We start from the raw sequence: 26,994 nt of genomic DNA on the forward strand, positions 1-26,994 counted from the left end.
TCAGTCTACTAGTATTATGATTTTCTCTTTTTCCACTTTCTCAACTTCACATCACTTACAAGTTAGTTAACTGCCCTGGGCCTCAGTTTGTTTCTCTGGAAAATGGAGATAATTGTTAGATTGTTATAAATATGAAATGAATTAAGTAAAGCTTTTAGTTCAGTGCTTAACAGAAAGGCTTCCAAGATGTCATTAACTTGGGAGCGGTGGGTGTAACTCAGTGGCAGAGTTCTTAGCACCCAAAAGGCCCTGGCTTTCATCTCTAGCACACTGCCTCTTCCCACTCCATCCCTCCCCCCCCCCCAAAAAAAAAAAACCCACACAGAATAGCATTAACTTTCATTTGTCCTTCTGCAAGCCTGGTATGAAACAGAAAACATTACAGAAGTGTTTTTGTGGTACTGGAGATAAGCCCATAGCTTCACACATGCCAGACAACTGCTATACTAATGAGCTACACCCCAGACCTGTTTTTTGTTTCCTAATTTATTTTTGTATTTGAGGATTGAGCTCAGGGGAGCTTTATCATTGAGCTACATATATCCCCAGTCCTTTTTTTAAATGTAATTTAAAAATATTTTTTAGTTGTAGTTGGACACAGTACCTTTATTTTATTTATTTTTATATGGTGCTGAGGATTGAACCCAGGGCCATGCTCATCCTAGGCAAGCATTCTACTTTGAGCCACAACACTGGCCCTTCCCCAGTCCTTTCAAATTTTGAGTCAGGATTTTACTAAATTCTTGAGGGTTATTCACCAAGTTCGTAAGCTGGCCTGGGATATTCCATCCTCATGAGTCTCTGGGATTACAAGCCTGCATCACCGCGCCTGGCTGTTAGATTTTTAAAAATATTACTGGGCTGGAGGTGTAACTCAGTAGTAGAAATGTTGCCTGGCATGAATGAAGACCTGGGTTTCCTTTCCTGCACCACAAAACAAAGACAAAAATAAAGTATGGTGAAGTAGATGGGAAAAACCTCGGTTCCAGGTGAATCCCTGGATTTTCGTAAACTCCAATTTCTAATTTTTTTCCCCTCCTCCAGAAACTAAGAACCAAGGTACTGTCAGGGTGATGGTGCATGCATATAAACCCAGTGACTCCAGAGAGTGAGGCAGAAGGATCTCAAGTTCAAAGCCAGCCTCAGCAACTTAAGCACTCAATAACTTAGTGAGACCCTGCCTCAAAATTAAGAATAAAACAAAAAGCACCGTGGATATAGCTCACTGCTAAGGCACCCCTGGGTTCAATCCCCAGGCAGGGTGGGGGCTCCCTACTAAAATCATCACTTAATAAGCACAGTTGTAACCACGAGGTTTCCTGGAGTCATACTGGGGAGGCGATATAGTTGTGAAGATTGAACGGGATAAAATTCTCAGTGTCTAACCAAGAGTAAGCATGATAGCTATTTCTGTTTTTCTTTTTAACTTATTTTCTCCTTCTCCTCAAAAGGTGAGTGGTTGAACTACCCAGATGATCTTAGCCGCCGCTAATTTGTATTACTGATTATGGTTTCTTCCTCTATCACGTCTCTTCCCCCTTTTCTCTGCTCCCTCACTCCTTCCACTACAGCTTTCCTCTCCTCCCACGAACCGCCAACTGCCGGGATCGCCACATCAATGGTAGATTAGAGCTGACAGTGAGCCAGCCACTCGCAACTGCAGGGGACCGAGGATTCCTCGGTGACGCTCGCTCTTCCCCCAATAAAGTTTTATTGTAACATAGCGCAGGGTGGGTGGGGGGAGGGCACCCGTCATTCTTCCCCAGCAACCAATCAAGAGAATAGAATGCTCGCATCCCTCCCCAGAGCTTCGGCGGTCCGAAGGCGGAAGCGGGTTATGTTCCTCCCGGAACTACGTAGTAAAAGCGGAAGCACTACCGGAACCCGGCCATAGAAATGAGTGGCTAGAGCGACCCTTGAGGGGGCGGGTGGCAGGAAAAGCTCGGAACAGCTGCCGGAGGTGACGGAGCAGCAGCCCCACCCGGTGCGCTGGAAGACGAACCTTCCAGGTAGCGGTCCGCAGTCTGGCCCAGGGTACGGCTGGGGCAGTCGGCGGGTCCCACAGTCCCAGGGCTGCCTCTTTAAGGGAGGAGGTGGAGCCACGTGTAAGGATAGTGGTGGTAAGGTCACGTGGTTAGGGCACGCGTGGAGAGCTGAGAGTGCTTCGTGGTTGGGATGGACACTGTGTGAGACCCTTTACCTAGCTGCAGCCTGTACCTTGATGTCAGTGGGGTGCACGTGATGGGGCTTGGGATTAGGTTTAGAGGCTGTTATGGAGGGTGGGCGTGGCAGCCGTGAATTGACTAAGATTTTTAGATCCTGAGTAGATCTTCCAACTCTTAGTCCTCACTTCAGTAGTAGTTTAGCCCCTCTATAATCCGGCTCCTTACCCTTGGGCTTCCTATCCTGCCAGTGTTTAGGGACCTCTAGCTTCACATCCTCTTTCCTTACAGCTCCAGACAACCTGAGCCCAGGTTCCCACAGCTCAGTACAGCCATGAGTGCGGAGGTGAAGGTGACAGGGCAGAACCAGGAGCAATTTCTGCTCCTGGCCAAGTCGGCCAAGGGGGCAGCGCTGGCCACACTCATCCACCAGGTGCTGGAGGCCCCTGGTGTCTACGTGTTTGGGGAACTGCTGGATATGCCCAATGTTAGAGAGGTGGGTTGCTGGCTTGGGTAACCCACAGGGAAGCTTGGGACAAAATTTTTGACTTAAGAGTGGGCGGGCAGGCTCATTTTGCAACCCTGGCACCATTTAGTTGAACAAGGATACTGTGGTGATTAATGGCAACTTGCAAAAATAAACAAGCAGGTAAAGCTCTTTTTCATTTTGGAGATGAGGAATCTGAAAAATGTAATATTTTTCATTTTTAACAAAGGACCATGTTATCATCCTAGCTTCTGAGGGGCTGAGGCAAGAAGATGATGGTCTTAAGTTTGAGGCCAGCCTGGCCAATTTAGTGAGACTATCACAAAATAAAAATAGCTGGGTCTATAGCTTTAGTGGGGGCAGTACTGGGAATTTGGTTTCAATTCCCAGTACTGCCCCCACTCAAATGGAAATAACACTATACTTAACCATTATTGTGGGAATCATATAAAATCATGAGAAAGTATAAAGTTTGGTACAGATGGAAGGATTGAATAGGCCAAATTGACATGCCCTGTTCTCTCCCTCAGTGTAGTGTATGTTAATTCATTTAAAGTAGGCAAAGGAGAAGGAACACAGCAGATAGAACCATTCACGTAGAAGTGGCAAAGTGTAAAGAGTTTCAAGTCAATAGTAGGTGGGTCATGAAGACTTGTGGCATCAGCCCATGTCCTATGATAGTGATATATGGGTAGGCGGTGAGCCAAGTTTTTGAGGACCTATGGTTGAATCAATGGATTTAGTGTTTTTTTTTTTTAATTGTAGATGAACACAATATCTTTGTTTTATTTATTTATTTTTTTAATATGGTGCTGAGGATCGAACCCAGTGCTTTACCCATGCGAGCGTGACAAGCGCTCAACCACTGAGCTACAACCCCAGCCTGGATTTAGCCTTTTTTGATCACTGTGGTATGGGGAAAACTGTGGTTATCTTTATACCCTGCTTTCATATTCAGTGGAACAAAAGCATATCAATCAAGGTGAAGAAAAAGGAGCACTGTTCTTTTTTCAAAATTTTATTTATTTATTTAATTGTTGATTATAGACCTTTTTTAAAGTTTATTCACATGCAGTGCTAAGAATCGAACCGAGTGCCTCACATGCCAGGCGAGTGTGCTACCACTGAGTCACCACCCCAGCCCCAAGAAGCACTTTTTAATTGAGTACCTGTTTAATAATCTGCCAGTGATCTGGGAATACCAAAAAAGTGCATGACCCAAGGCTTACCCTTTCAAAGCTTATGTTCCAGTTGAAAAGATAAGATGGATGGATATAAATCTGTAAATCCTTACTTAGCAAATATTTATTGAGGGAGTCAGTAACATGAATAGCTCTGCTAAATGCTAGTGGGATACCAGAGACTGGGTCTATAATCTTTTTTTTTTTTTTTTTTTTTTGCGGAGGGGTACTGGGGATTGAACTCAGGGGCATTCAACCACTAAACTACATCCCTAGCCCTATTTTTTTGTATTTTATTTAGAGACAGGGTCTACACTGAGTTGTTTAGTGCCTCACTTTTTGCTGAGGCTGGCTTTGAACTCAAAATCTTCCTGTCTCAGCCTCCCATGCTGCTGGGATTACAGGTGTACGCCACCATACCCGGTGGATCTATAATCTTGATGAAAGGAAAGATATTCTTAAAGTAAGAACCTTCTGCAGGAATTAATTAAGTGCCAGAATAAGTGATCAGTGATAGGAGGAGAGGATCCTTCTGGTGAGCTGGATCCATGAGATGGATCTGAAGCAGAGGCCACAAATATAGGTGTCTGTCTAGGCTGAGTCAGGAGCCTGGTGAATTGGGAGTACCACAGACTGCCTAAAGATACTTAAATTCAGAAATATTACATATACTCTGATGGCCAAACAACACAATTTACAGTGCCTGATGTGTGTGTGGTCTGTTAAATTCCAAACTGAATGTTTTCAACCCTAAATATAAGGTAGGAATTGGATGGTGGATGGAGGAAGAGAACATTGCTATAATAAAGACCTGGAAGTGGAAGTTAGCCCTTCCTGTAGGAAGATTAATCACTGAGAGACAGAGAATGCCTCTTGGTGAATTAACATTGATTGAAAAAAATGTGGCCAGAAAATGGAGTTCAAAAATGATAAGGTTGGGAGGGTAATGAGGGAAGCCCTCTGTCACCTCTTCTCTTCCTTTATATTCTTGCAGCTGGCTGAAAGTGACTTTGCTTCCACATTCCGGCTGCTCACAGTGTTTGCTTATGGAACATATGCCGACTACTTAGGTAACCAAGAGGGATTGGAGCTCTGGAGCAATGAAAATGGGAGAAGGGCAGTTTCTGGAGGGACTTAGAACTTCATAGGATGCTGCACTTAGATCCCCTGGGCATAAAGGTTTGGAGTCATGGCCTAAGCTGGCATAGAAAACAGGGGAAAAATGCAGGAGAAGGGGAGAAGGCCAAAGTTTCCCACAAAACTGAAAGTAGGAATCCATACAACTTTGTCCTTTTTCCCTAGCTGAAGCCAGGAATCTTCCTCCACTCACTGAAGCTCAGAAGAATAAACTTCGACACCTCTCAGTTGTCACCCTGGCTGCTAAAGTCAAGGTGAGTGACAGTCTCTCCAGTCCAAAGCCAGCGAGGTCTAGAGCATCTTTTATGTCCCACCGGGATAGCCCTTGACCAGACTTGCTTTTTCTTGCCCTTCCCTTCCCCTCTGCCAAGGTCTATATCTAAACTTCAATCAACTGAAGTTCTAAGTAAAACATCTTTTGTATTTTTGATTAAAATAGTATAACTAAGATGCCAATCATGTGTCAGTGAACAAGTGCTTTCCTAACCACTGCGTAATTATTTCATGCCAGCAAAGTCTGATAGCTGGAAGTGGGGCTCTCTTCTAATGAAATTCTGGGCTTCTAGTGTTAGAATAAGCAATATGTAACCCAAAAATATATCTGTATTCCTCTTGGGCTGTTTTTGTTAAATATCACCCCTTAACTCCAGTCTGTGTTCTCCCAATTATTATTAGACAATTAAGTTGTTTCATGGTTTTACTGAAAACAGGCTCTTTTGGACGCCTGAAAAGCAGATGGAATATAAATGATAAACAGAGTCACTACAGACCTCGCACAGTATCACATACTTGCATCATGACAGGCTGATCTTGGCCAAGGGCTGTGGCATGTCCTGAGCTATGACCAAAGAATGACACCCATGCAGAAGTCACTTTCTCCCTGTGTGGTGTGGGGGATAAAGGTCTTGGGGGAGCATCAGTCTGGTAATTTATTTAAGCCATCCTTCTCATGATGCTGTTTTGAGGTGTGGGGGGACTTTTATTTAATTTGCTTCAGAACCAGCCTTTTAGAGGAAAGGATTTAGGAATAAGAGTGAAGAGCAGATGGGCCTGGGCAGGGGAAAATAAGAGAAGATTATTTTTGAAAGCCCTTCTCTGCTGAGGAACTTTACAAATTCTGTTCTGACCATCCCGCTCCTACCCTTGGCTCCAGTGCATCCCATATGCAGTGTTGCTAGAAGCCCTTGCTCTGCGTAATGTGCGGCAGCTAGAAGACCTGGTGATTGAGGCTGTATATGCTGATGTGCTTCGCGGCTCACTGGATCAACGCAATCAGCGTCTAGAGGTTGACTACAGCATTGGACGGGACATCCAGCGCCAAGACCTTAGTGCCATTGCCCGAACCCTGCAGGAGTGGTGAGATCAGTATCCTGGTCCTGTCCCTTTTTTTCTCACTCCAAGAAAGCAAGCAGTGCTTCAAGATGGGAGAGGGTAGGACCTGGGCTGGGCTGTAGAAGTGGAACCTGAGAGGAGGGAGGGAAAGGAGCTCATTCCTCTACAGACTTCTGAAGGAAGGTGTAGAGGGGATCCTGAGAGTAGTAGTTGGGGAAGTCAAAGAGGAGGGAGTGTCTCACTCTTGAGGGATCTTAACTGAGAAGTGAGTCTGATGGTAGCCCTCATCTGAGGCCTCTCATCTCCCCTAACCCCTGCAGGTGTGTGGGCTGTGAGGTTGTGCTGTCAGGTATCGAGGAGCAAGTGAGCCGTGCCAACCAGCACAAGGAGCAGCAGCTGGGCCTAAAGCAGCAGATTGAAAGTGAGGTGAGCAGGCAGGAGCAGGATGGATGCAGGCTTCCCCAGTCTGGGCACCTGGCCTGTGCAAGTGCTTTGGACATGGCTGTAGCAGGCAGACAAGATAAGTAGGAGCTGTCAGGTTTTGGAACCTTTTTGCTGTCCCCTTCTTTTCATCTTGATAGGTTGCCAACCTTAAAAAAACCATTAAAGTTACAACAGCAGCAGCTGCTGCAGCCACATCTCAGGACCCTGAGCAACACCTGACTGAACTGAGGGACCCAGCTCCAGGCACCAACCAGCGCCAGCCCAGCAAGAAGGCCTCAAAAGGGAAGGGGTAAGCCAGTGTGGTAGTGGCCCACTTTTACCTCAAGGACCTGGCTGCTGCACTTACTTTAGTCATTTGTGTGGGATGGGGATTTGGGGAAACCTCCAGGGATTAGGGAGATCCCCTGCATCCTCTCTCTTTCTCTCTCTCTCTCCCCTTGCCAGGCTCCGAGGGAGTGCCAAGATTTGGTCCAAGTCGAACTGAAGGGATTCATTATTTCTTTCCTGGGGAAATGGGGCCCCAGCTGCCTGCCTACCTGCCCCTTAGGAATCCTCAGAGAGCCTTCCTGTGCCCCTGGCCAGCTGATAATCCATTTAGTTCATGACCTTTCACCTCCTGCACCCCAAAGCATAGATTACATCTTTTCTAGGGAAGAGGCCAGTACAGGTCATGTTTTTATTGGTACTTTTTGCTCTACATGATTTTCCCATGTGTTTCATTGTTCCTTCTCCCTGTCATGCTCTCCTCTCTATTTCTTTAATAATTCAGCATCTGTTCCTGTTTATTACTTCTGTCATTGAGTAGGTGGGTAGTCCTGAAGGTTGCTCAGTCTCCAGCATAAGCCTCGGGTATTCCTTCTACCACCCTTTCCCTGCATGTCAAATACCTGATTCCTACTCCCTACCCGTGCCTATGGGCTAGCATCTGAAGAGTGAGGGCCCTACCAGAATTCTTACCGTGAGAATTCTGGGAGCCAGTCTGCCATTCTGGGAGTGACTGGACACTTTCATTCTAGAGTCCCAGCACACTACAGTTTCCTTTCCCCCATCTTCCCCTTGGATCCTGGGAATGCTGCTGCTTCAATGACTCTAGAGCCTAAGAAGGACAGCTGTTGAGATGTTGAGAAATAGTTCTTTCTTGGCTCTGACCATCTTGGGAAGCCCAATGGCAATCCTGGAAAGATTTATATCTCCTTTTGGAGTTTGGTGGGGAAGGGAATATAGATTGTATTAAAAAAAAAGTATATATGCATATATCTATCTATAACAGAACAGAAATAAATCTATAAGAAGTCTATCTACAAACATGCCCAGAACTCAATATCTTCTGTTATTGATATTTGTGGATGGGAATGAGACTCATTCCTAGACTACTCTAAAGCAGAATACTAGAAAATAAAGAGAACCAGATACTATTTGCATAGTCCTGGCCCCACAGCTAAGACACCTAGCTCTTGGGCTTTCACTTTGGATAAATTACTCCATGTCTCAGCATGTATTCAGAAGTAATGAATACTTAGTACCAACACGTGATAGATACCAGAGATGCAAACTGACCATTGCTGTCCTTGTTCTCAAGAAGCTTCACTTCATCTTGTTTCTTTCCACCTCAGAATTTTTTTTTTTTTTTTTTTTTTTTTTTTTTTTTTTTTTTTTTTTTGGTGCTGAGGATTGAACCCAGGGCCTTGAGCGTGTGAAGCAAGCGCTCTACCAACTGAGGTATATCCCCAGCCCCACCTCATAGAATTATAAGGGAAAGAGTTGATAGTGAACTTGAATCTTTGCATTAAAACCAGATAAAAGTACCATGTAGTTGGACTACTGCCCTCTGTCCAACTTAGCACTTCCCAAGAAGTATGCTGAGAGGATTGGACTCCTCCTGCTGTGTTCTCTAGAATTAGGAAGCTCTAGTCTGAGGGATAGTTGAGCCCCCACATGCAAAGTGCTTTGTTGTATCTCATGACTTAACACTCAAGGTCACTCCAGGTGAACTGGGTTGCACGAAATAATCACACAGAGAGAAAATACCTTTTTCTTTGGGTCCTGTGACAGCTCTGACCTTAGGGGTCCTTGGTAAAAGAGAAGAGCACATGCTGAACCCTTTTATTGGGAAGAGGCCATTTAAATGAGGCAAGGGATAGGATTAAAGGGAACAGGTGAGTGTAGCTCAACCCCTCTGGGTGCCACCTACTCCTAGGGCTACTCCCAGGGCCGTACCTGTGATCTTTTAGATTCCCTTGGTGCATCAAGACTTAAAGGTGCATGTATTTGGAGTGGCTCCCCACAGTGCTTGACTTCTGCGAGTCCAAGTGGTCTTAATGTTGACTAAGCTGCTTACCAAAGCTAGTGCTATTCTCTGGAGATTTAGGAGAGAGCATTCTTTATGGGTTCTAAAGCTTTTGTCAGTCATGGAACCAGAAAATGGGAGTGGAATTCTGATTTTTTGATTAAAGGTGGACCAGATAAACTTAAGCCTTGAGGGGGCAATGGAGACTTAACAAAACCTATCCAGTGAGCCCTATTTTAGGAGCTTACATTTGTGGCTTCTCAGCTTTGCTATAGACAAACTTGTTGAGCTTGTTACCCCTGAAATAAACTCCTTCCTCTTAGGCCCTCCATTGTGTAGAAGTTGATAGTTTCTGGTGCTTATTTAAACTTGTCCCCAACTACCACCCAAGCCCCAGTTTTTCCTTTGGAACCTAGTATCTCCTTTTCCCCAGAGGCTCCTCCCAGTTAATAGCTGCTTAAACTTCCCACTCCTAGAAATTTCTAGTTCCACACTTCAGTGAATGTCTCTTAAAGTCCAATGTAGAGTGGGCTTCGACTGCCCAGCTTCACATCAAAAGAGGGAGAGAGAACCATTCACATCTCTAGGGACAGGTAAATATAATTTGTTTTTTATTTACAAAGACAGAGCTCTTGGTTACCAAGGCATGGGGAAAGGGCAGCACATTCTTTCGGAAGTAATGAGGGCTCAGTTTTGACCATGAAATTTGGCTCAAGATTTTGGGAATTGATGTGTAACCAAGAGAATTTTTTTGAGATGGGATCTCACTAAATTGCTTAGGGCCTTGCTGAATTGCTGAGGCTGGCCTCAAACATGCACTCCTCTTGTGTCAGCGAGGATTATAGGCATGCATCACTGCACTGGGCTCTTCCTAAGAATTTTATCACTCACCTGCACGCTCATACATGCTGATCCCTACTGCTTAGCAATCTTAGATGATTTTAGGACTGGACGCCATGTTAATAGTAGGAAGAATCAGGCACAGTGGCACACTTCTGTAATCCTGGCAGTTTGGAAGGTGAGCAGAAGAATTATATTTGAGGTTAGCCTCAGCTACTTAGCAAAACCCTGTCTCAAAATGTAAAAAAATTAAAGGAGTTGAGGATATAGCTCAGTTATAGAGGGCTTGTCTGGCAAGTGTGAGGCCCTGAATTCCATCCCCAATTCAGCAAACAAAACAAAAAAACATTAAAATCTCTGGAGCTAAAAATGACAATTAGATGGGCACACACCTTTATGCACAAAAAAATGGTAAAATGTGTACTGTTAGTTTTTTTTTTTTCTTTGAGAACAATTTTTTATTCAATGATAGTCCATCTTTAGATGTTTCTTTTTCATATACACTTCATTTGTTTTATTAAAAAGTAAAGCCCTAAAAAGGGAGACCAGTTAGTCCTCAGACTCTAATCCATTTTCATCTTGACTAATTTGGAAATTTCAAAGAAGTCTCTTTGTCAAATTGCAGCCACACGAAGCCAATCACGAAGATGATGATTCTTAAGGTATTTCTTAGTAAGATATCTCAAATACCTCTTAGAGAACTGTTTCTCAGAAACAACTGAGATTTTATTCTTGAAGCATTCAATGTGAATAACATTCCCGGGATTTCCAGTTTTCCCATTGACTTTAACCTTCTCCCTCAGAAACTGTTATATCCAGAATCAAAAATCCCATCTTTTACAGGATGAATAAGGTCCATATTAAACTTCCAAGTAGTCCTCTTAGGCTTCTTGTCTTTCTGCAGCACCATCTTGACAGCTGGCCGCGTGATCAGAGAGCGTTAGAGATTAAAAATTCCTCACTTAGATGGGCATGGCAATGCATACCTATAACTCCAGCTGCTTAGAACACTGAGGCAGGAGGATTGTGAGTCCAAGGCCAGTCTGGACAATGTGACAAGTCTCTGTCTCAAAAAAAAAAAAAAAAGAAGGGCTGGAGCTCAGTGGCAGAGCACTTGCTTAGCATATGTGAGGCACTGGGTTTGATCCTTAGCACCACATACAAAAATAAGCAAATAAAATAAAGTCATGCTGTCCATCTACAACTACAAAGAAAAAAAAAAGAAGAAAAAAGTTCCCAATTTAGATGAATCTTCCAACAGGGATAGATTGAGCAGAGTTTACAAGGGCATCTAAGTAGTATATTATTTATCCATTGCTGTGCAACAAATGACAGTAAAATTAAATGGCTTAAAACATCTCAGCCAGATGTGGTGGCACACACCTATAATCCCAGTGGCTGGGGAGGCTGAGGCTGAAGGATTGCATGTTCAAAGCCAGACTCAGCAATTAAGCAAGGCCCTAAGCAACTTAGTGAGAACTTGTCTCAAAAAATAAAAATGGCTGGGGATGTGGCGTAGTGTTCAAGTATTCCTGTGTTTAGTCCCTGGTACCAATAACAACAACAAAATCCCAAATTATCTCAGTTTTTATGGGGAGAGAATCTGAGTTGCACTATTTTCTGCCTCAGTGTGTCTCCCAAGGCTATATTCAAGGTGTTAGCTAAGGCCATAATCCTCTCTAGGTTCAGTGGTCATCAGTAAAAATCACTTCTTCGTGGGTGATTGGACTGAAGACCTTATCAGAAGATTAAGAATTGGCCAGCAGTTGCCCAGAAGACAACACTAGCAAGCTGAAGTCACAGTCTTTTGTGACAATCACAGAAGTGACATCCAGTCGCTTTTTACTCAGTAGGCCAGCCTGTACTCAAGGAACATAGATTAGACAGAGTATGACTGTCAGAAGGCAGAGATCATTGAGAGCCATGTTAGAAGTTGTCTGCCACAGGCAGTGTTTCTTTGGACCACCAGCATCAAAATCATCATGGGAGCTTTTGAAAATAAGCCTTGCAGCCAGTCCTACCCTAGTTCCTATCAAATTAGAATCTCTAGGATGTGAACGGGAAATGTGCCTTTATACCCTCATTGACTCTGTCAGGTAGTGTCAACATGGATCAAATGAAAGGTTTCTACTGCAGGTCCTGGATGAACAGGTAAGAGCCTAGGGTCACCATCTGGGAAGAAAGAATGAGCAAAGATAAAATTGAGTACAGGGTGTAAGATGCCGCACCGCACTACGAATGGAAGACACCACACAACACAAATCACCGGAGAGGTTCCGCTTTATTACAAAAGGCTTATATAGATCTAAGGGGAAGTGGCAGGGCTTAGGTAAGTGACGGGTCACCCGTTTATTGGCAAGTTCTTCCAGATGTCAGTTCCGGAGCCCAAGAAGTTAATTCTTATTGGGGCTAAGGTTTCCCACCCGCAGGATTTGAATAATGGCGCCAGTGGGAACTTTTCATGCCAATGAAAAGAAGGGAAAGTAGGAAGAGAAGGTCGTTAGGCGCCATGTTGGGGTTTTTCTTTGGGGTGCGGCTGCCGTTTATATTTTTGCCAACACAGGGTAAGAAAGCATGACTTATTCTGCCCTTTAAAGTTTTTAAGTGCATGGTTACAAATTATCTGTTTAGTAGGTGCTAAGAAGTATTGAGTAAGTTGAAAGTGGTTAACAGGGACCTATATCTTGCCTGGCGTCAGAAAAAGACATGACCTTTAAACTGAAATTAGAAGCCAAGTAGTAGTTAGCCTGATGAAGAGAAGGGAGGATGCATCTTAATTGGGAAGAATGTCAGAAAGACTTTAATCTGTATCCCTCATAGGAAATGCATAACTTGTGATGCATCAGCATATATGGTCCTATACTTACTATTTATTTTCATTGAATTGGTAAATATATGTTGGCTGAAAACTCTGAAATATATCAGCCATGAAGTTTGTGTTATATACTTTTTTGGGCTTTGGGATTTTGGGTGATTTTTGTCTTTTTGCTTATCTATTTTTCTATGATAATTGTTAATAAAAGCTAATATTTACTAGGTCTTTACTGTGGTCAGGCAATATTCTAAGTGAAATAGAAAATATGAACTGTCAGGCACAGGTGCATGCCTGTAATCCCAGTGGCTCAGGAGGTTGAGGTAAGAGGATTACAAAGTTTAAGGCTAGCCTGGCCAACATAAAAAAGGTCTGGAGTCAGTATTCTATGCTTCCACCTTGAGAAGGAACATAAGGGTAGCCAGGCATGGTGGCCCATGCCTGCAATTAACCTCAGTGACTTAGGATGCTGAGGCAGAAGATGATGAGTTTGAGACCAGCCTCAGCAATTTAGTGAGACTTGTCTCAGAAAGAAAAATTTTAAAAGGGTGGTGGATATATAGCAGTGGGAAAGCCCAGTACCCCTCCCCAAAAAACAAAAAGAAGGAGCTAATAGTCCTTTAAAAGTATTTAAAAAGATAAAATAAGGGCAAAAATAAACTCAAAGCAAGCAAAAAGTGAGATTAATGAAATTGACAGCAGAAAAAAATATTTTTAAAAAATGAACCCAAAAACCCAAATATAGTTTGTTTTTTTTCATGCCAGGGATCAAACTGGGGCCTTGTGCTGTGTGCTCAGCCCAAAAGTTGACCATTTTAAATGACCAATAGAATTGATAAACCTCTAGCCATACTAATAAAAAGGAAGGGAGGAGAGAAGACACAAATTACCAATTCAAGAATAAAAGGGGATATTACCAGAGATCACAAGGGTTAATAAGAGAACCCTATAATTCTACACACAAATTCAGTAGTCTTGGCAAAATTGGCCAAATCCTTGTCCTTTGGTATGAATCTTTTTCCCCTCCACAATTCATATTGGAACTTAATTCCCTCTGCAACAGTGTTGGGAGGTTGGCCTTAATGGGAGGTGATAGGTCATGAGGGCTCTGACCTCATGAATGAATTAATGATGTAATAGAAAGGGTTTTTAAGACTGGGTTCACACTCTTCCGTGAGGAACATCACTCTTTCCCTGTAGAGGATGCAGTATTCAAGGTTCCTTCTTAAGAACAGGTACTGGGAACTCACCAAACACCAAGACTGCCAGCACCTTGATTTTGGACTTCTCAATCTTCAGAACTGTGAGAAATAAATTTCTGGGTTTTTTTTTTAATAATTTATCCAATCTGGGGTATGCTGTTATAGTAGCACAAAAGGGTCTAAGGCATCTTGAAAGCCAAGAATTACCAAAACTCACACAAGAGAAGATGTAAACACAAAATGTACAGCCATAAAAATTATAGAAGATCTTATAGGAGAAATCAACTCATAGTTAAGCAAAGAGTTCTTATGATATAAAAAACATGATTCATGTCTTGCAAGGTGGCACACACTTATGATGCCAGCTGCTCTGGAGACTGAGGCAGGAGGATCACAAGTTCAAGACCAGCCTGGACAATTTAGCAAGACCCTGTTTCAAAAGGATGAGGAGGTGAGGATGTAATTCAGTGGTAGAGTGCCCCTGGGATCAATTCTCAGTGCCACAGAACAATAAATAGCTATAATGATGGTAAATAAGCATATGAAAAGATGCTCAATATGGTTAGCTATTAAGGAAATGCAAATTAAAACCACAATGAAGCTTGCACAGGTGGTGCACACCTGTAATTCCAGCAACTTGGGAGGCTGAGGCAGGAGGATTACTTGAGCCCAGAAGTTCCAGACGAGTCTAGGCAACACAGTGAAACCACTTCAAACAAAAAACCAGACATACTGAGTTACTGGCATACTAATAGCTATTGTTTCAAACACTGTGCTATTTATTACTTGGGTAAATTTTAATAGAAAAATGTGTTTAAACCATCAAGAAACTTTTTATTTAAAGGACTCCAGTGGTAAATCATTCTGTACAGTACATTAATAACATTTACCTCAATGTTTTGTGTGATATTGACTTTCACCTGTTTCTTCAGTAGTAAACAAGAGCCTGGGGGGTGGGGGTTAGATATCTGTAATTGCTGCGTTGGATCCTTTGCAACCTCAAGATTTTGCTTTTGTAAGTCTAAAGCGGTCCTACTGTCACATTTCAGAATTCCCAGAGCAAGTGATCTGTAAAGTCTCATCAACTTTGAAATTGTCATTTATATCAAACACTGGGTTGTTTAAATAAGGCTCATCTATACTGAGATTCAGCTTGTCTTGCTAAGTTGCTTAGGGCCTCTCTAAGTTCTTGAGCCTGGCTTCAAACCTGTGATCCTCCTGCTTAGGCCTCCTGGGCCGCTAGGATTACAGGTGTGAACCACCACACCCATTGGCTCCATCTTTTTTTTTTTTTTAATATATTTTTAGTTGTAGGTGAACATAATACCTTTATTTTATTTTTGTATGGTGCAAAGGATGGAACCCAGTGCCTCACACATGCTAGGTAAGCACTCTATCACTGAGCCAGAACCCCAGCCCTTGGCTCCATCTTTTAAAAGACTCAATTCAAATCCTACAGGCCCTTTTCTATCCTCCCACTTGATATGTCAGCCTCAGACACTTGGTTGGCCCTCTTGGCAGAGAATACTGATACCTTGGAAAATGATACAGATCCTGCAAGGTCTTCAGATAGCAGGTGACAGTAGACAAAAGGAGGGGATGGATGCTGGAAGAAACCAGGAGCATTCCCATCCAAAAGATAAAATGTTCAGGAAGGAAGAATAGCATGTTAAAGGGCAGAGAGAGGGTAAGGAACTCTGAATGCTAACCCAACTTACCCCTTTTAGGGATTGTTCAGAGGGCCTGAGCCTAGAGGGGGATATCTTATCTACTTCTCCTGGCCCCTCCAGAGGTACCATTTAAGACCAGACATGAGGCTGAGACATCTCAGAGCCACCAGCACTCTGTGTAGGGGAAAAAACCCCTTTTGTAGCAGCCCTGCCACACTTTTGCACCCAGGCCTCTGTTGTGCCCTTCCCTCAGGGCCAGTTCTGTATCTTGCCCCCTTCCCTAGGCTCTGCCCAGGGATAATGCTCCTTGGGAGAACCAGCTACACAAGGATTCCTCCCAGGCCCCGGCCTCCTTGTTTATTTCTCTTATCTCCTATGGCCTCCTATGACTGTCTTCATCTTCATCTCCCCCTCCAGTGCGGCCGCACCTGTCCCTTGCCTCTCTCATCTGAAGACCTCGGTGATATAAAGGAACAGCAAGTAAAAACTACTCTTTTTACCCCTAACCCACAGAAATTATTTGAGTGAAGGAATCCTTGGCCCTTGCTGTTCTCTCAAGCCCCTAGAATGACATTCTCAGGACTGGGAGCATAGGGCAGGAAGATATATGTAGTTAAGTAGACTTAGAATATTTAGGCTGTGAGACCAAACTACTGGGTTCTTATTGTGGGTCAGCCTCTGGTATTTTGGGTAACCTCAGTTTATATACTTGGACACTGGGCAGAAAAAAGGAGAGAAAGGATACTACTAGGATCTGGAGGGATTGTTCAGTGGGAGGGAAAATTTCCCAAACTAACAGATGAGTAAGGGTAACCCAAAATATTTGTTTCTACTTGTCAGTTTGTGGGCCGGAGGCAATAGAGGGGGTAAAAGGTGATGAGAGTGGAGAGCTGGGTACCAACTCCAGGCCAGGAGGATGATTTCTATACTGTGTCTAAAGCATTTTAGACTGAGAAGGAGTCTTCATCTCTCTCACTATTAGTTCTCTGCTTTGTAAGACGGTCCTTTCTAGTTACTGGTGGCAATGAGGACATATATTCATACCTAAGAATTGTGAGCATTGAGTTAGTGTAGAAAAACCATTTGACACAATACATGGGATATGAATGACCACTCTCTGTTCCTAGAATTTTCCTTAATTACTCCATCCCTGTCTGCTCCTTCAGTGCTCTGGTCTCCATCCTCAGCTCCTAAAATGCTTTAGACACAGTATGGAAATCATCCTCCTGGCCTGGAATTGGTACCCAGCTCTCCACTCTCATCACCTTTTACCCCCTCTATTGCCTCCGGCCCACAAACTGACAAGTAGAAACAAATATTTTGGATTACCCTTACTCATCTGTTAGTTTGGGAAATTTCCCCTCCCAATGAACAATCCCTCCAGATTCTAGTAGTATCCTTTCTCTCCTTTTTTCTGCCCAGTGTCCAAGTATATAAATTGAAGTTATCCAAAGAACCAGAGGCTAACCCACAATAAGAACCCAGTAGTTTGGTCTCCCAGCCTAAGTATTCTCCCTACCTAGTCAGAGTATAGGCTACACTTAAAAATGAGGGCTGGTAATGCCTTTGAGTTCCAGCCTCCATCAATCAGAATCTAGCTGGTGATGGATAATTTACACTTGTTTGACTGCTGGGATGCCTGGATTCTTTCAGTTGCTGGGTTCCCTTGACCCAGTCATGAATCCACACTGGCCCTATTTTTATTTATTTATTATATATTTTTTTTTAGGTGTAGATGGACACAGCACAATGCCTTTATTTTTATGTGGTGCTGAGCATCAAACCTGGGTCCCGCCTATGCTAGGCGAGCACTCTACCGCTGAGCTACAATCCTAGCCCCACTGGCCCTATTTTTAATAAGTTTAATAACACACTGGACTAGGAAGTCAGGGCCTGCTACTGAGCTCAACTTTACCTCTCTCTTGTCCAGTGACTAGACAAATCTCCCTTGTCTTTTTTTTTTTTTTTTGTACCAGGGATTGAATTTGGGGCACTCAGCTACTGAGCCACATTCCCAGACACCTTTGTTTGTGTTTTGAGGCCAATTTACATAGGGCCTAAATTGCTGAGGCTGGCCTTGAACCCAAGATTACAGGAGTGTGTCACCACACCTGGCCCCCTCTTGTTTTTAAACAGGGTCTAATTTGCCCAGGTTGGTCTCAAACTCGTGAGCCTGCCTTCTCAACTCCTGAGTAACTGGCATTACAGGTATATACCATTGTACAGGGCTCCCCTTATCCTTTTGAATCTACTTGTCCCAGACATGGGGAAAATACTCCCTGCCTTAAGAGACCCCAAAAGTCTTAAGAGTCCTTTGGCCCTTCCCATTAGAAAAGATATTTATTTTTGTACTTGAAGTCAAACCTAGGTATGCTCTACCACTGAGCTACGTCCCTAGACCTTTTTGAGACAGGGTCTAATTTTCTAAGGCTGGCCTTGAACTTGCAATCCTCCTGCCTCACCCTCCTAAATTATTGTGGTTGAAGCTTGCAACACCACACCCAGCTCAGGAAGAATATAGACTGGCTGGGGTTGCAGTTTAGTGGTAGAGTACTTGCCTAGCACGCATGAAGCCCCGAGTTTAATCCCCAACATTAAAAAAAGAAAAAAAAAAAAAAAAAAAAATCCTGAGGGTCTCATAAGCATCTGCCATCATGAAACAAGTTCCCTAGAGGGACAGAGTGACCTACTTGGCTGCAAATCAAGAGTGAATATCTTTTAAGAAATGTGAGCTCCCCCAGCACAGCTCAAGTTCCAGGTTAGTTTTCTTTGTTGGTTTCTTTCCTGAGCTCAAATTCTCAACAAGGGTAGCGGGTTTGAAGACACTGCTCACTCCAGAGCTCTTCTCCCTTTAAGGCCTTTGTGTTGTCTGGACCCTGCCTGCTCTGTACAAGTGTTCGTTTGCACAGTCTCAGGGAGTAACTCTGTGGGCAGTCAGTTTCTCAGGTACCTGTGAGCTATGCCCTACATGCCCCTAAAGAGTAAAGTTAAAGGGGCTGGGGTTGTGGTTCAGTGGTAGAGTGCGTGCCTTGCATGCATGGGGCACTGGGTTCGATCCTCAGCACCACATACATACATACATACATACATGAAGGTACTGTGTCCTACAATTAAAAAAAGAAAGAAAAAAGAATGAAAGAGATCTGGCAAGATAGTAGCTTCAATTTCATCCCCTAGCCTGGCCCAGCTGACTGCTGCTGCCCTCCCCTGCTAGCCCACAGCCCCACTGTCACCATTAAAGGGGCTGAGACACACCAAGAAACAAAGAAAAGTAAGAATATGACTAGGAGAGAGGAAAGTTGAACAAGCAAAGTACAGCCAGAATCCTCCTTTTTTTTTTTTTTTCTCTCATTCTCCTTTATTCCATAAACACCTAGTTACAAGTTGCACAAATCAAAAAATAAAGGCAAAGAAGGGTATGGGGAAGGTTTTTGTGATGTGAGTGAATGGGAGCGTGGGGAGAAGGAGACAAGAGTTGGGAACTCTCCACAGCCCTGGACAGGACTATGACTCCTGTACTGAGGGCTCTAGGAACAGGTGGGCAAAGATCCAGGGTAGCTAAGGGATGGAGGAGGTCTCTAAACCCAGAGCTCACCCCTTCTGCGCATGGCAGGGGTACAATGGAGAAAATGAGGTTTGAAGATGGAGCAGCAAAATGAAAAATCAAGTTAGTGGATAATAGAACAAGTGGAGTCATTGTGTGGTAGGGGGATTAAAGACAGAAAATGTAGGTATCGAGGGCAGTGTAAGGTTCTCCCTGAGACCCCCAGGGAGAGGTGGGGGCCAGCTTGTCTGTTAATTTAATATTAAATTGGGGGTGGGAGTTGGACAGGAAAAAGTTTTTTCAGGGGATGATTTCTCAGCCTCTCAGCCTGTACCTGGAAGGGAAGAAAGATGAACACATATCAAAAGGAAGAAAAAAATATAAAAAAGCCAAGGATTAGGATTTAATCCTCTATTCCAGTGAGAACATTTTTCTTTCTTGGCCAGCTAGAAGTTAAACTATTAAGAAAAGTATTAGCTGGGAATCTGGATTGCTTCTGCCTGATGGCAGAGGAAGGTGCATAGGTATGCTCCCCAGCCCCCTTCTGGGCTTGTCACCTTACCATTCCCCCCACCTCAGATACTTACATGAAAGGCTGAGGACCTAGAGGGCCTTCACCAGTCATAGCGGCGGGACTGTCGGGAGGGGGAGTCCTCAGGTCCCTGGATGGCCAGGCGGGGAGGCCCCTCGGTCCTTCGACCCCCACTCACAGATGCCTCATGCCTTCGAAATTCCAGAGGGCGCTGCTGCCGGAATCTGGATGTCTCTCTTCGCCACTCATCATCAAATGCTGCTGCCTCACCTGAGGAAAACACAAAACAGATATGGTACCTCCACATAGCATGCTGCTGGAGGCAGATGCTACACAGTAAGACTTCTAAGATAAAAACTAGTGGTGAAGATGGAAGGGATGTGGGGTTGGGGGGACAGAGGCATGGAAGGGAACAACTTTACTTAGCTCTTTGGGTTTCCACATGGTCCCTGGACACTACTGGCAAGCCTAAAGCATGACTACTCAAGAAAGAGGAATTATACACACCCTGGGTATTTAATAAATATTTACTGATTTGAAAAAGGTGAAATAATAGCAGGAGAAAGGAAAAAACTGATCTAGATAGGAAAGGGTAGAATACTAACAATATTTGATTTCAGTGACAAAGTCTTCTTCTGGGAGGACAACACCAGCACCTGACTGGGTGCCTAAACTGACAACAAATCTCAAGTATAGGGTTTGCCCATAATTTTGCACAAGAAATATCTGTGGGAGCAGGCAGACAAAGCCATGATATAGCTCAGAGGAACTAGACTTGGAGCTGCTGGGCAGGATGTGGGAAGGAAGGCTTACTCTCATCCAGGTTGATATAGTCCTGCCGTTCCTCCTGGTCTCCTGTGCGGTGATTTCGGGAACGCTGGAGGATGTGAGCCCTGTCTCGGATGTGATGCCCAATGGACATCTGCTCTAGTCCACTGTCTGAATCGCGGACAGTCCTCCGTGTCTCCCGGATCTAAGATGAGGCAGAACATGGCATACTTGGTTGTCCCTTCCAAAGCCCTGGCTACAACATCCCAGGATGAACACACCACCCACAACTTATTTCTGAAAAAAGGTGGTGGTGGGTGGCACTGTCCCCACATACCCCGCCTGGTGCTGAGCGCATCTCTGATGTCTCCTGATAGACCTTGGGGGCACCATCACCAGTATTGGAGTAGGAGATGACAGTAGAGGATGAAAAGGTCTGGCAATTGCCCCCAGCTGTCATATGCTCCTGAGGAGGAAAAGGGAGGGCAGGACTGAATGGGGAGAGATTCTCTCTGGAGGAGGGATTTCCTTCCCCTTCAGCTGTTTGTTATTGCCTGCACCTTTCTCACAAATGTGAGAACAGAGAAAACATCATTAACCACCTACGCCCAATTCTTGAGTCCAACACTAAACAAGAAGAAACTCAAGAGATAAAACCCAAATTGCATATTTAAAAAGAATACTGCTCTTCTTTACATCTGGGCATGAGAGCAGATTCAGAATCCCAGTGTTCTGATTCAGTGATTTCACCCAGTTCAACCCCCTCACTAGCAGTCCCCCAATCCCACCAAAGAAAACACAAGGTATTGCCAGCCATCACTAAGGAAAGGATATGGGGCATGGGAAGGATGTGGTGCAAAAGTCTCACCATATTCCCAATCATGTCATTCATCATCCCAAACATGTCCATGAAGCCACCCGACTAGAGGAAAGAGATGAAAGACAGAGTCAAGGAAGCAATGTCAGGGCTCGGATGGAATGTTGCTGCTCAGATACCTTCCAGAAACCTGGCTATACTTCCCCTTTCTCTTCTTCCTGCATATCTAGCAACTGCTATTTATCATTTTCCATTAACATAGTCAGAACATTCATTTCTCCTCCATAAACTGCCGTCCCCTTCTTCAGTCTCTATGGCTGCTCTAATCCAATTTTCCCTCTCCTGACTGCCATATTTCCCTGTCTTTGGAAATGATCCAGTCAACGGATTCTAAGCTCACAAGGCAGAGCATGAGAAAATGTTAAAATCCAAAATCCATCTCCTTGGCTCTTCAACTGCCCCTGCCCCCTCAAAAGAACAAATTTTGCTACACAATTACATCTTCTGAATGGGTATGTACCTCTAGGAGCACAGAAGTGAGCAGTATCTTTAGCTCACAGGTCTCCTAGCACCTCATCAACTCTAAGTTTTGTGAATAGTATCAAAAGTAAAGATTCTGGGGCCACCCACAAGGCTATTCCTCAGTGGCACATTTGGAAATAACATCTAAGGTTATAGTGTCTGAAACTGAGGAACACAAGAAGATAAGGACTCACCATTCCCAGCATCCCAAAGGGGGAGACAGCCCCAGCCTACAGCAACACATGAGGAACAGCAATTAGAGACCACATCCTTTCTCCTTACCACCCCAAACCAGACTCATAACCTCCATTTTATTTTTCCATCCTTAAAAGGGGCCACAAAACACTTTTTCCAGACCCAACTCCACTCCTAGGAGATCACTGCACTTGCCAAGTTGGTTATAGTACAAGAAAATCAATGTGCTTTACTAATTGCCCCCAACCTTTCTCTGGGTCTCAGGTATGTTTCAGCACTGTTACCTGCATCCTGCGGCTGGCAGGCCTCGTCCCTGGCATGTTGCCATCTGTGATGCTAAGGAAGGGGCTATAGCCAAAGCCACCTGACAACATGCGGCTCATATGCTGACGGTGAATAGCAAAGGGGTCCCTGTTGAGTGAAAATACAGTATGGGTGGCAGAAAGGCCAAGCTGTCAAACGCCCAACCCCCAGAATAATAGTCACAGGGCACTCAGTGACACAGATGCAGACTTCCCTCTAAGTGGGAGCTGTAGCTGAGTATCCAGCCAGTTCCAACCAGTCCCAGCCATGGGAACCCAGATGTCAGTTTCAACTGCTCAGAGACCTGAAGTGGAGTGGGATGAGAGCTCTAAAGCATGAGGGGGAGGGAATTCTCACATCAGGAACATGGGATCCTCAGGCTCCACGTCCCTCATGAAGCGGAACATCCTGATCTCAGCTTCAGGGGGGCTCCGCACTGTTAAGATGTTGAGACTCAGTTACTTGGAGGCAGCCAGGCTTCTAAAATACCCGCTCAGGTTAGTGAGACTCTGAGCACTGCTCCTTTCAAATACTGACTCCTCCAAACTCCAAGGAGACCCTTCTCCAGGTGTGCCACAACGCTTTAGGAGAGAAGAACGCTCCAAACCCCTCTCTCTCATTTCCCAAGTCTCTCAATTTTTGGCCTCCCCCACTCAAAGCCATCCATTTCCCAAAGCCCTAGTTTGGAGCACACTCCCCGCTCCTCCCCTAACGCCACAGTCCTTCATGAGAATCCCGAGTGCCGGCCCTCCGCCCCATTAATGACCCCAAACACCCCGCCCTCCACCTGGCTGCTGTCACCCCCCCGCCCCCACCAGGCGGCGGGCCTCCCTCTACCCACCGCGCCTGCCCGTGGCTGCCCCAGCTCCGGCCTCCCCGCCGGAGGGAGCAGGAGGGAGGCCTGAGGCATGCCAGACTCAGAGACCCTGCAGCCCCACGGGCCCGCTCTCCTCGAGCCTCACCGGTCCCCGACTCGGGCTCAGCGGCCCATCCGGCCGGTTTCGCTTCTCACTGCGCTGCAGGATCAGGGTCGTGGCCCGGGACGCAGGGATTGGTCTGGGTTTGAGCTCCACAGCCTCCCGCGCCGCCTACTCCCTCAGCTGCCACCTCTGTACCCCCGCCCTCGGCCCGCGAAGCACGATCCTCGGCCAGGCCCGGACGGAAGTGACGTCACGATAGACCGCCCCGGGGCCGGGCAGCAAGAGCCCCGCCTGCTGGCGTGGGTGGGGAGCAAGCGAGGGGGCGGTATAGCTGAGTGGGGCCAAGGCCCACCAGTCCTGTGGGGATGAAGGGGAGGCCTCACTAATAAATTGGATCTTGGTTGTGGGGACTGGAAGAAACTCCCTGTGAGGGTGGGAGGAGGAGGAAGGGAGTCGATTCCTCGGAGAAGACCGCGAAGAGAGGGGGCTGGGCGGTGCAGCACTTTCTTTGGGGAAAGAGAATGGGGCAGGCACCCCTGGGGGGTGGGGCTAGCTCTCTGTGGGCGACGGGGTGGGGCGGATCCCTGGGGGGCCCTTTAAGCAGACTGCCTACGGAAGCGTTTAGCCGGGGAGGGAAGGAGGGAGGACAGCCTTTCTGCGCGGGAGGCATTAGGACCCGTCCCTTCGGGAGGGCGGGGTCCGTGGAGTGACGTAGAGGAGGAGGTGACAACTCTCTAGCTCCGGTCTAGTTCAGGCTTGGAAAAGTCTGACTGGGGCAGAGAATCAGGTTGGGGGAGTGGCCGCCAGGTGGCGCTCCTCTGCCAGGCTGGAACTTAAGCCCTTTGGGAATTGGTGTTGGCAAGGCTCCTGGACCACTCAGTGACCCATCTGTGAAGGGTCGGAATGTCAAAGCTCTGCTTCTGAAATGTTAGGTTTTGTTTTTTGGTGCTGGGGCTGAACCCAGGGCCTCGCGCATTCCAAACATGTGCTTTACCATTGAGCTACACCCCAGTCCTTGAAATCTTCGTGTAGTGCTAATTTCTCCTTTCTTTAGCTCTTGTGTCTTTAAAAGCTCCCAGTCCCGCACCAATCTTTCTTCCCTGTATTTAGGTAGATAGGTCAAGGGTCTAAAGTTTGGGGGGAGGGGCTGGGGCTGTAGCTCAGTGGTAGAGCGTGCGCCTTGTACATGTGAGGCACTGGGTTCGATCCTCAGCACCACATAAAAATAAGTAAAGGTATTGTGTCCATCTGCAACTAAAAAAAAAATTAAAAATAAATAAATAAATAAAGTTTTGGGGGAAAAGAGGTGGAGAGCTCAGTTAACCAGGATCACCCCGGGTGAATCTAAAAGCGACCCAGAAGACCTGACTCCAAGGCCAGGGACTGATACTTTGACATAGTAAATGTCTTGCATAAAATGTGACTCTGCTGAAGAGAAGTGCCCTCCCCCTTGGGGTCAGGGATTTCAACTATATAGTGTAGACTTTGAACCAGACACATCGAAACTCCAACTCTGGCTGGTTCTTTACTCTGGCTTTTGGTCTCATTGGTGCTGACTGGAGCACACCTGTAATCCCAGAGGCTGAGACATGAGGATCAGGAGTTCAAAGCCAGCCTCAGCAACAGCGGAGCACTAAGCAATTCAGTGAGACCCTGTATCTAAATGAAATATAATATAGGGCTGGGGATGTGGCTCAGTGTTCAAGTGCCTCTGAATTCAATCCCTGGTGAGAGAGAGAGAGAGAGAGAGAGAGAGAGAGAGAGAGAGAGATTTGTTCCCACAATTCCCTGGGGGAAGAGGAGATGGTCCCTGGTACTCGGGAAAAGGTGCTGGGAGCAGGGCTTCTAAGGTTTCCTTGGACTTGATTATTATTAAAAAGGAAAAAACAATAGTGGAGACTGGAGGAGCAGACAGTTAAGCCAGACTTGCAAAGTCAAAGAAAACCGGAAGAGTACAAAAAAAATTTGTTTTCCATTGATATTTCTGGGAAAGAGACTTAGTAAGATCTTAAGTTTCTATGGGGACATCTCACCATGCACTACCCTTTTCTCTTGCCCCAAAGGAAAGTAGTTTGGAATAAGACAGTGACCCCAGCCTAGTGGAACACATCTGTAATCCCAGAAACTCAGAAGTTTGAGGCAGGAGCATTGCAAGTTTGAGACCAAACTTAGGGAGACTCTTCCTCAAAATAAAAAGTGGAAATGGGCTGGGGATGTAGCTCAGTGGTAGAGTGCCCTTGAGTTCAATCCTCAGTACCCCAAAAGAAAGTTACCCCACTGAAAGTTCTTCTACCCAGACTTAACTAAGAACATTTATTTTTGTCTTCTCCTCCTTCCAAAGCAAGTATTTTCTTTTTCTTTTCTCATTTTTGTGGTGATAGGGATTTAAACTAGGGCCTCACATATGCTAGGTAAGTGTTCTATAACTGAGCTACACCCTAACCCCAAAGCAAGTTTTTTTTTTAATTTTTTTTTTTAATTTATTTTTTAGTTTTCGGCGGACACAACATATTTGTTTTTGTATGTGGTGCTGAGGATCGAACCCGGGCCACACGCATGCCAGGCGAGCTTGAGCCACATCCCCAGCCCGGCAAGTTCTTTATTATCCAGGCAATCAACAAATGTTTAAGGATGTCTCTCTTAGGTATATTGTACTAAACATAAAAAGAAAAGGATAAGACAGACCCTGCCAATGTGAGGCATAAAATCTTCTAGCCTCCTTGTTTCTTACTTGATTATGTGGTATCTACTGTCTTTAGGTGACTGCAGCCCTTTCCTTTCTTCCAAAACTCAAGAATCTCATATCAATTATTTTTATCTTTGCATGATTTTAAATAAATGTGTTATCACTCCTGGGAATATTTATAAATTACAATTTAGCTCTTAACCATGAGACATAGCTTGAAGACTAAGGATTCTTTCTTTCTTTTTTTTTTTTGTTGTTGTTGTACCAGGGATTGAACTCAGGGGCACTTGATCACTGAGCCATATCCCGAGCCCTATTTTGTATTTATTAGAGACAGGGTCTCACTGAGTTGCTTAGCAGCCTTACTTTTACTGAGGCTGGCTTTGAATTTGCGATCCTCCTGTCTCAGCCTCTTGAGCCACTGTTATTACAGGTGTGCACGACCTTGCTAAGCTGAAGCCTAGGTTTGGATTCAGGAGAAAAAACATTCTTGGGACTAGGTGTGATGGTGAATGCCTGTAATCCCAGCTACTCAGGAGGCCAAGATATAAGGATCACAAGTTCAGATTGGAGGCTAGTCTTGGGCAATTTAGTGAAACCCTATCTTGAAATAAAGAAAGCTGGAAATATAGCTCAGTGGTAGAGTACTTGCTTAACATGTATGAGGGCTTGGGTTCAATCCCAAGGAAAGAAAAATTGTCAAACAGGTAGGGATGACAGAGATGTATTAGCTTATTTTCAGCAGCCTCTATCTTACCATATAGGTGGGTATCTACCGCAGGAATTGAAAGGATACATACAATTTTACAAATAACTAGAGTTTATACCTGTATTCCTTCCCTTTCCTTCTCCTTCCTTCTCTTGCCCTCTCCTTCCTTTTGCTTCTTTTCCCTTCCCTTTTCCTCTTTCCCTCCCTCCCTGCCTGCCCATCTTCCTTCCTTCTCTGTCCAATGAATTTCAAGGAATTCTTCAGTCTTTCAAGTTTTCCATAAATATGAATATAGAAGGGAAATCAGGCCCTGCCAGGGGTAAGGCAAAGGAGGATAAATATCATTGGGAAGGAAGAGAACCAAAATGATTCCTATCTTTACTACTCTATCTTGTAGATCCAAGTCAAGAAATCCTTGAGAGGGTAGAGCTAGACCAGAGAAGA

The 26,994-nt window shown here is 45.0% G+C and overlaps 2 protein-coding genes and 1 pseudogene across 7 annotated transcripts; 1 reads left to right on the forward strand and 2 right to left on the reverse strand.

The window, feature by feature from the left end:
* Positions 1–1,856: 1,856 nt before the first annotated feature.
* On the forward strand, positions 1,857–8,052 carry COPS7A (COP9 signalosome subunit 7A). 5 transcript variants are annotated; one of them, XM_081311689.1, is made up of 8 exons: positions 1,857–2,009; positions 2,454–2,658; positions 4,825–4,900; positions 5,133–5,221; positions 6,121–6,323; positions 6,620–6,725; positions 6,881–7,032; positions 7,188–8,052. In XM_081311689.1, the coding sequence occupies exons 2-8, from the start codon at positions 2,497–2,499 to the stop codon at positions 7,225–7,227; spliced, it is 828 nt and encodes a 275-aa protein (XP_081167815.1). In that variant the 5' UTR covers positions 1,857–2,009; positions 2,454–2,496; the 3' UTR covers positions 7,228–8,052. The 5 variants fall into 5 exon arrangements, with proteins under 5 accessions (XP_081167815.1, XP_081167814.1, XP_081167816.1 ...); XM_081311688.1 differs by having other exon boundaries at positions 1,883–2,034; XM_081311690.1 differs by having other exon boundaries at positions 1,967–2,120.
* Positions 8,053–8,398: 346 nt separating this feature from the next.
* Positions 8,399–16,173, reverse strand: LOC308658989 (ribosomal protein eL22-like; annotated as a pseudogene). The gene has a single exon. The product of its transcript is annotated as a ribosomal protein eL22-like (transcript).
* A 1,238-nt stretch (positions 16,174–17,411) lies between these two features.
* MLF2 (myeloid leukemia factor 2) lies at positions 17,412–23,407 on the reverse strand. Its single transcript, XM_081311947.1, has 9 exons — positions 23,198–23,407; positions 22,593–22,671; positions 22,217–22,343; positions 21,932–21,967; positions 21,267–21,320; positions 20,736–20,864; positions 20,444–20,603; positions 19,682–19,900; positions 17,412–19,426 (listed from the first exon to the last, which is right to left on the reverse strand). Exons 2-8 carry the CDS (start codon positions 22,640–22,642, stop codon positions 19,713–19,715), a joined length of 744 nt encoding a protein of 247 aa, XP_081168073.1. The 5' UTR covers positions 22,643–22,671; positions 23,198–23,407; the 3' UTR covers positions 17,412–19,426; positions 19,682–19,712.
* Between the last annotated feature and the right edge of the window lie 3,587 nt (positions 23,408–26,994).

The sequence above is a fragment of the Spermophilus citellus genome (genome assembly GCF_964194105.1).
Source record: "Spermophilus citellus genome assembly, chromosome: 10".
Taxonomy (NCBI): domain Eukaryota; kingdom Metazoa; phylum Chordata; class Mammalia; order Rodentia; family Sciuridae; genus Spermophilus; species Spermophilus citellus.

What these genes read in the sequence shown, in the direction of transcription:
- COPS7A (XM_081311689.1), top strand. Translation starts at nt 2,497, where the DNA reads ATGAGTGCGGAGGTGAAGGTGACAGGGCAGAACCAGGAGCAATTTCTG. An exon ending in AACATATGCCGACTACTTAG is followed by an intron (nt 4,901 to 5,132) that starts GTAACCAAGAGG and finishes CTTTTTCCCTAG; the next exon opens with CTGAAGCCAGGAATCTTCCT. An exon ending in CCCTGGCTGCTAAAGTCAAG is followed by an intron (nt 5,222 to 6,120) that starts GTGAGTGACAGT and finishes CCTTGGCTCCAG; the next exon opens with TGCATCCCATATGCAGTGTT.
- MLF2 (XM_081311947.1), bottom strand. Translation starts at nt 22,642, where the DNA reads ATGTTCCGCTTCATGAGGGACGTGGAGCCTGAGGATCCCATGTTCCTG. An exon ending in CCTTTGGGATGCTGGGAATG is followed by an intron (nt 21,321 to 21,931) that starts GTGAGTCCTTAT and finishes TCTTTCCTCTAG; the next exon opens with TCGGGTGGCTTCATGGACAT. An exon ending in ATGACATGATTGGGAATATG is followed by an intron (nt 20,865 to 21,266) that starts GTGAGACTTTTG and finishes TTTCCTCCTCAG; the next exon opens with GAGCATATGACAGCTGGGGG.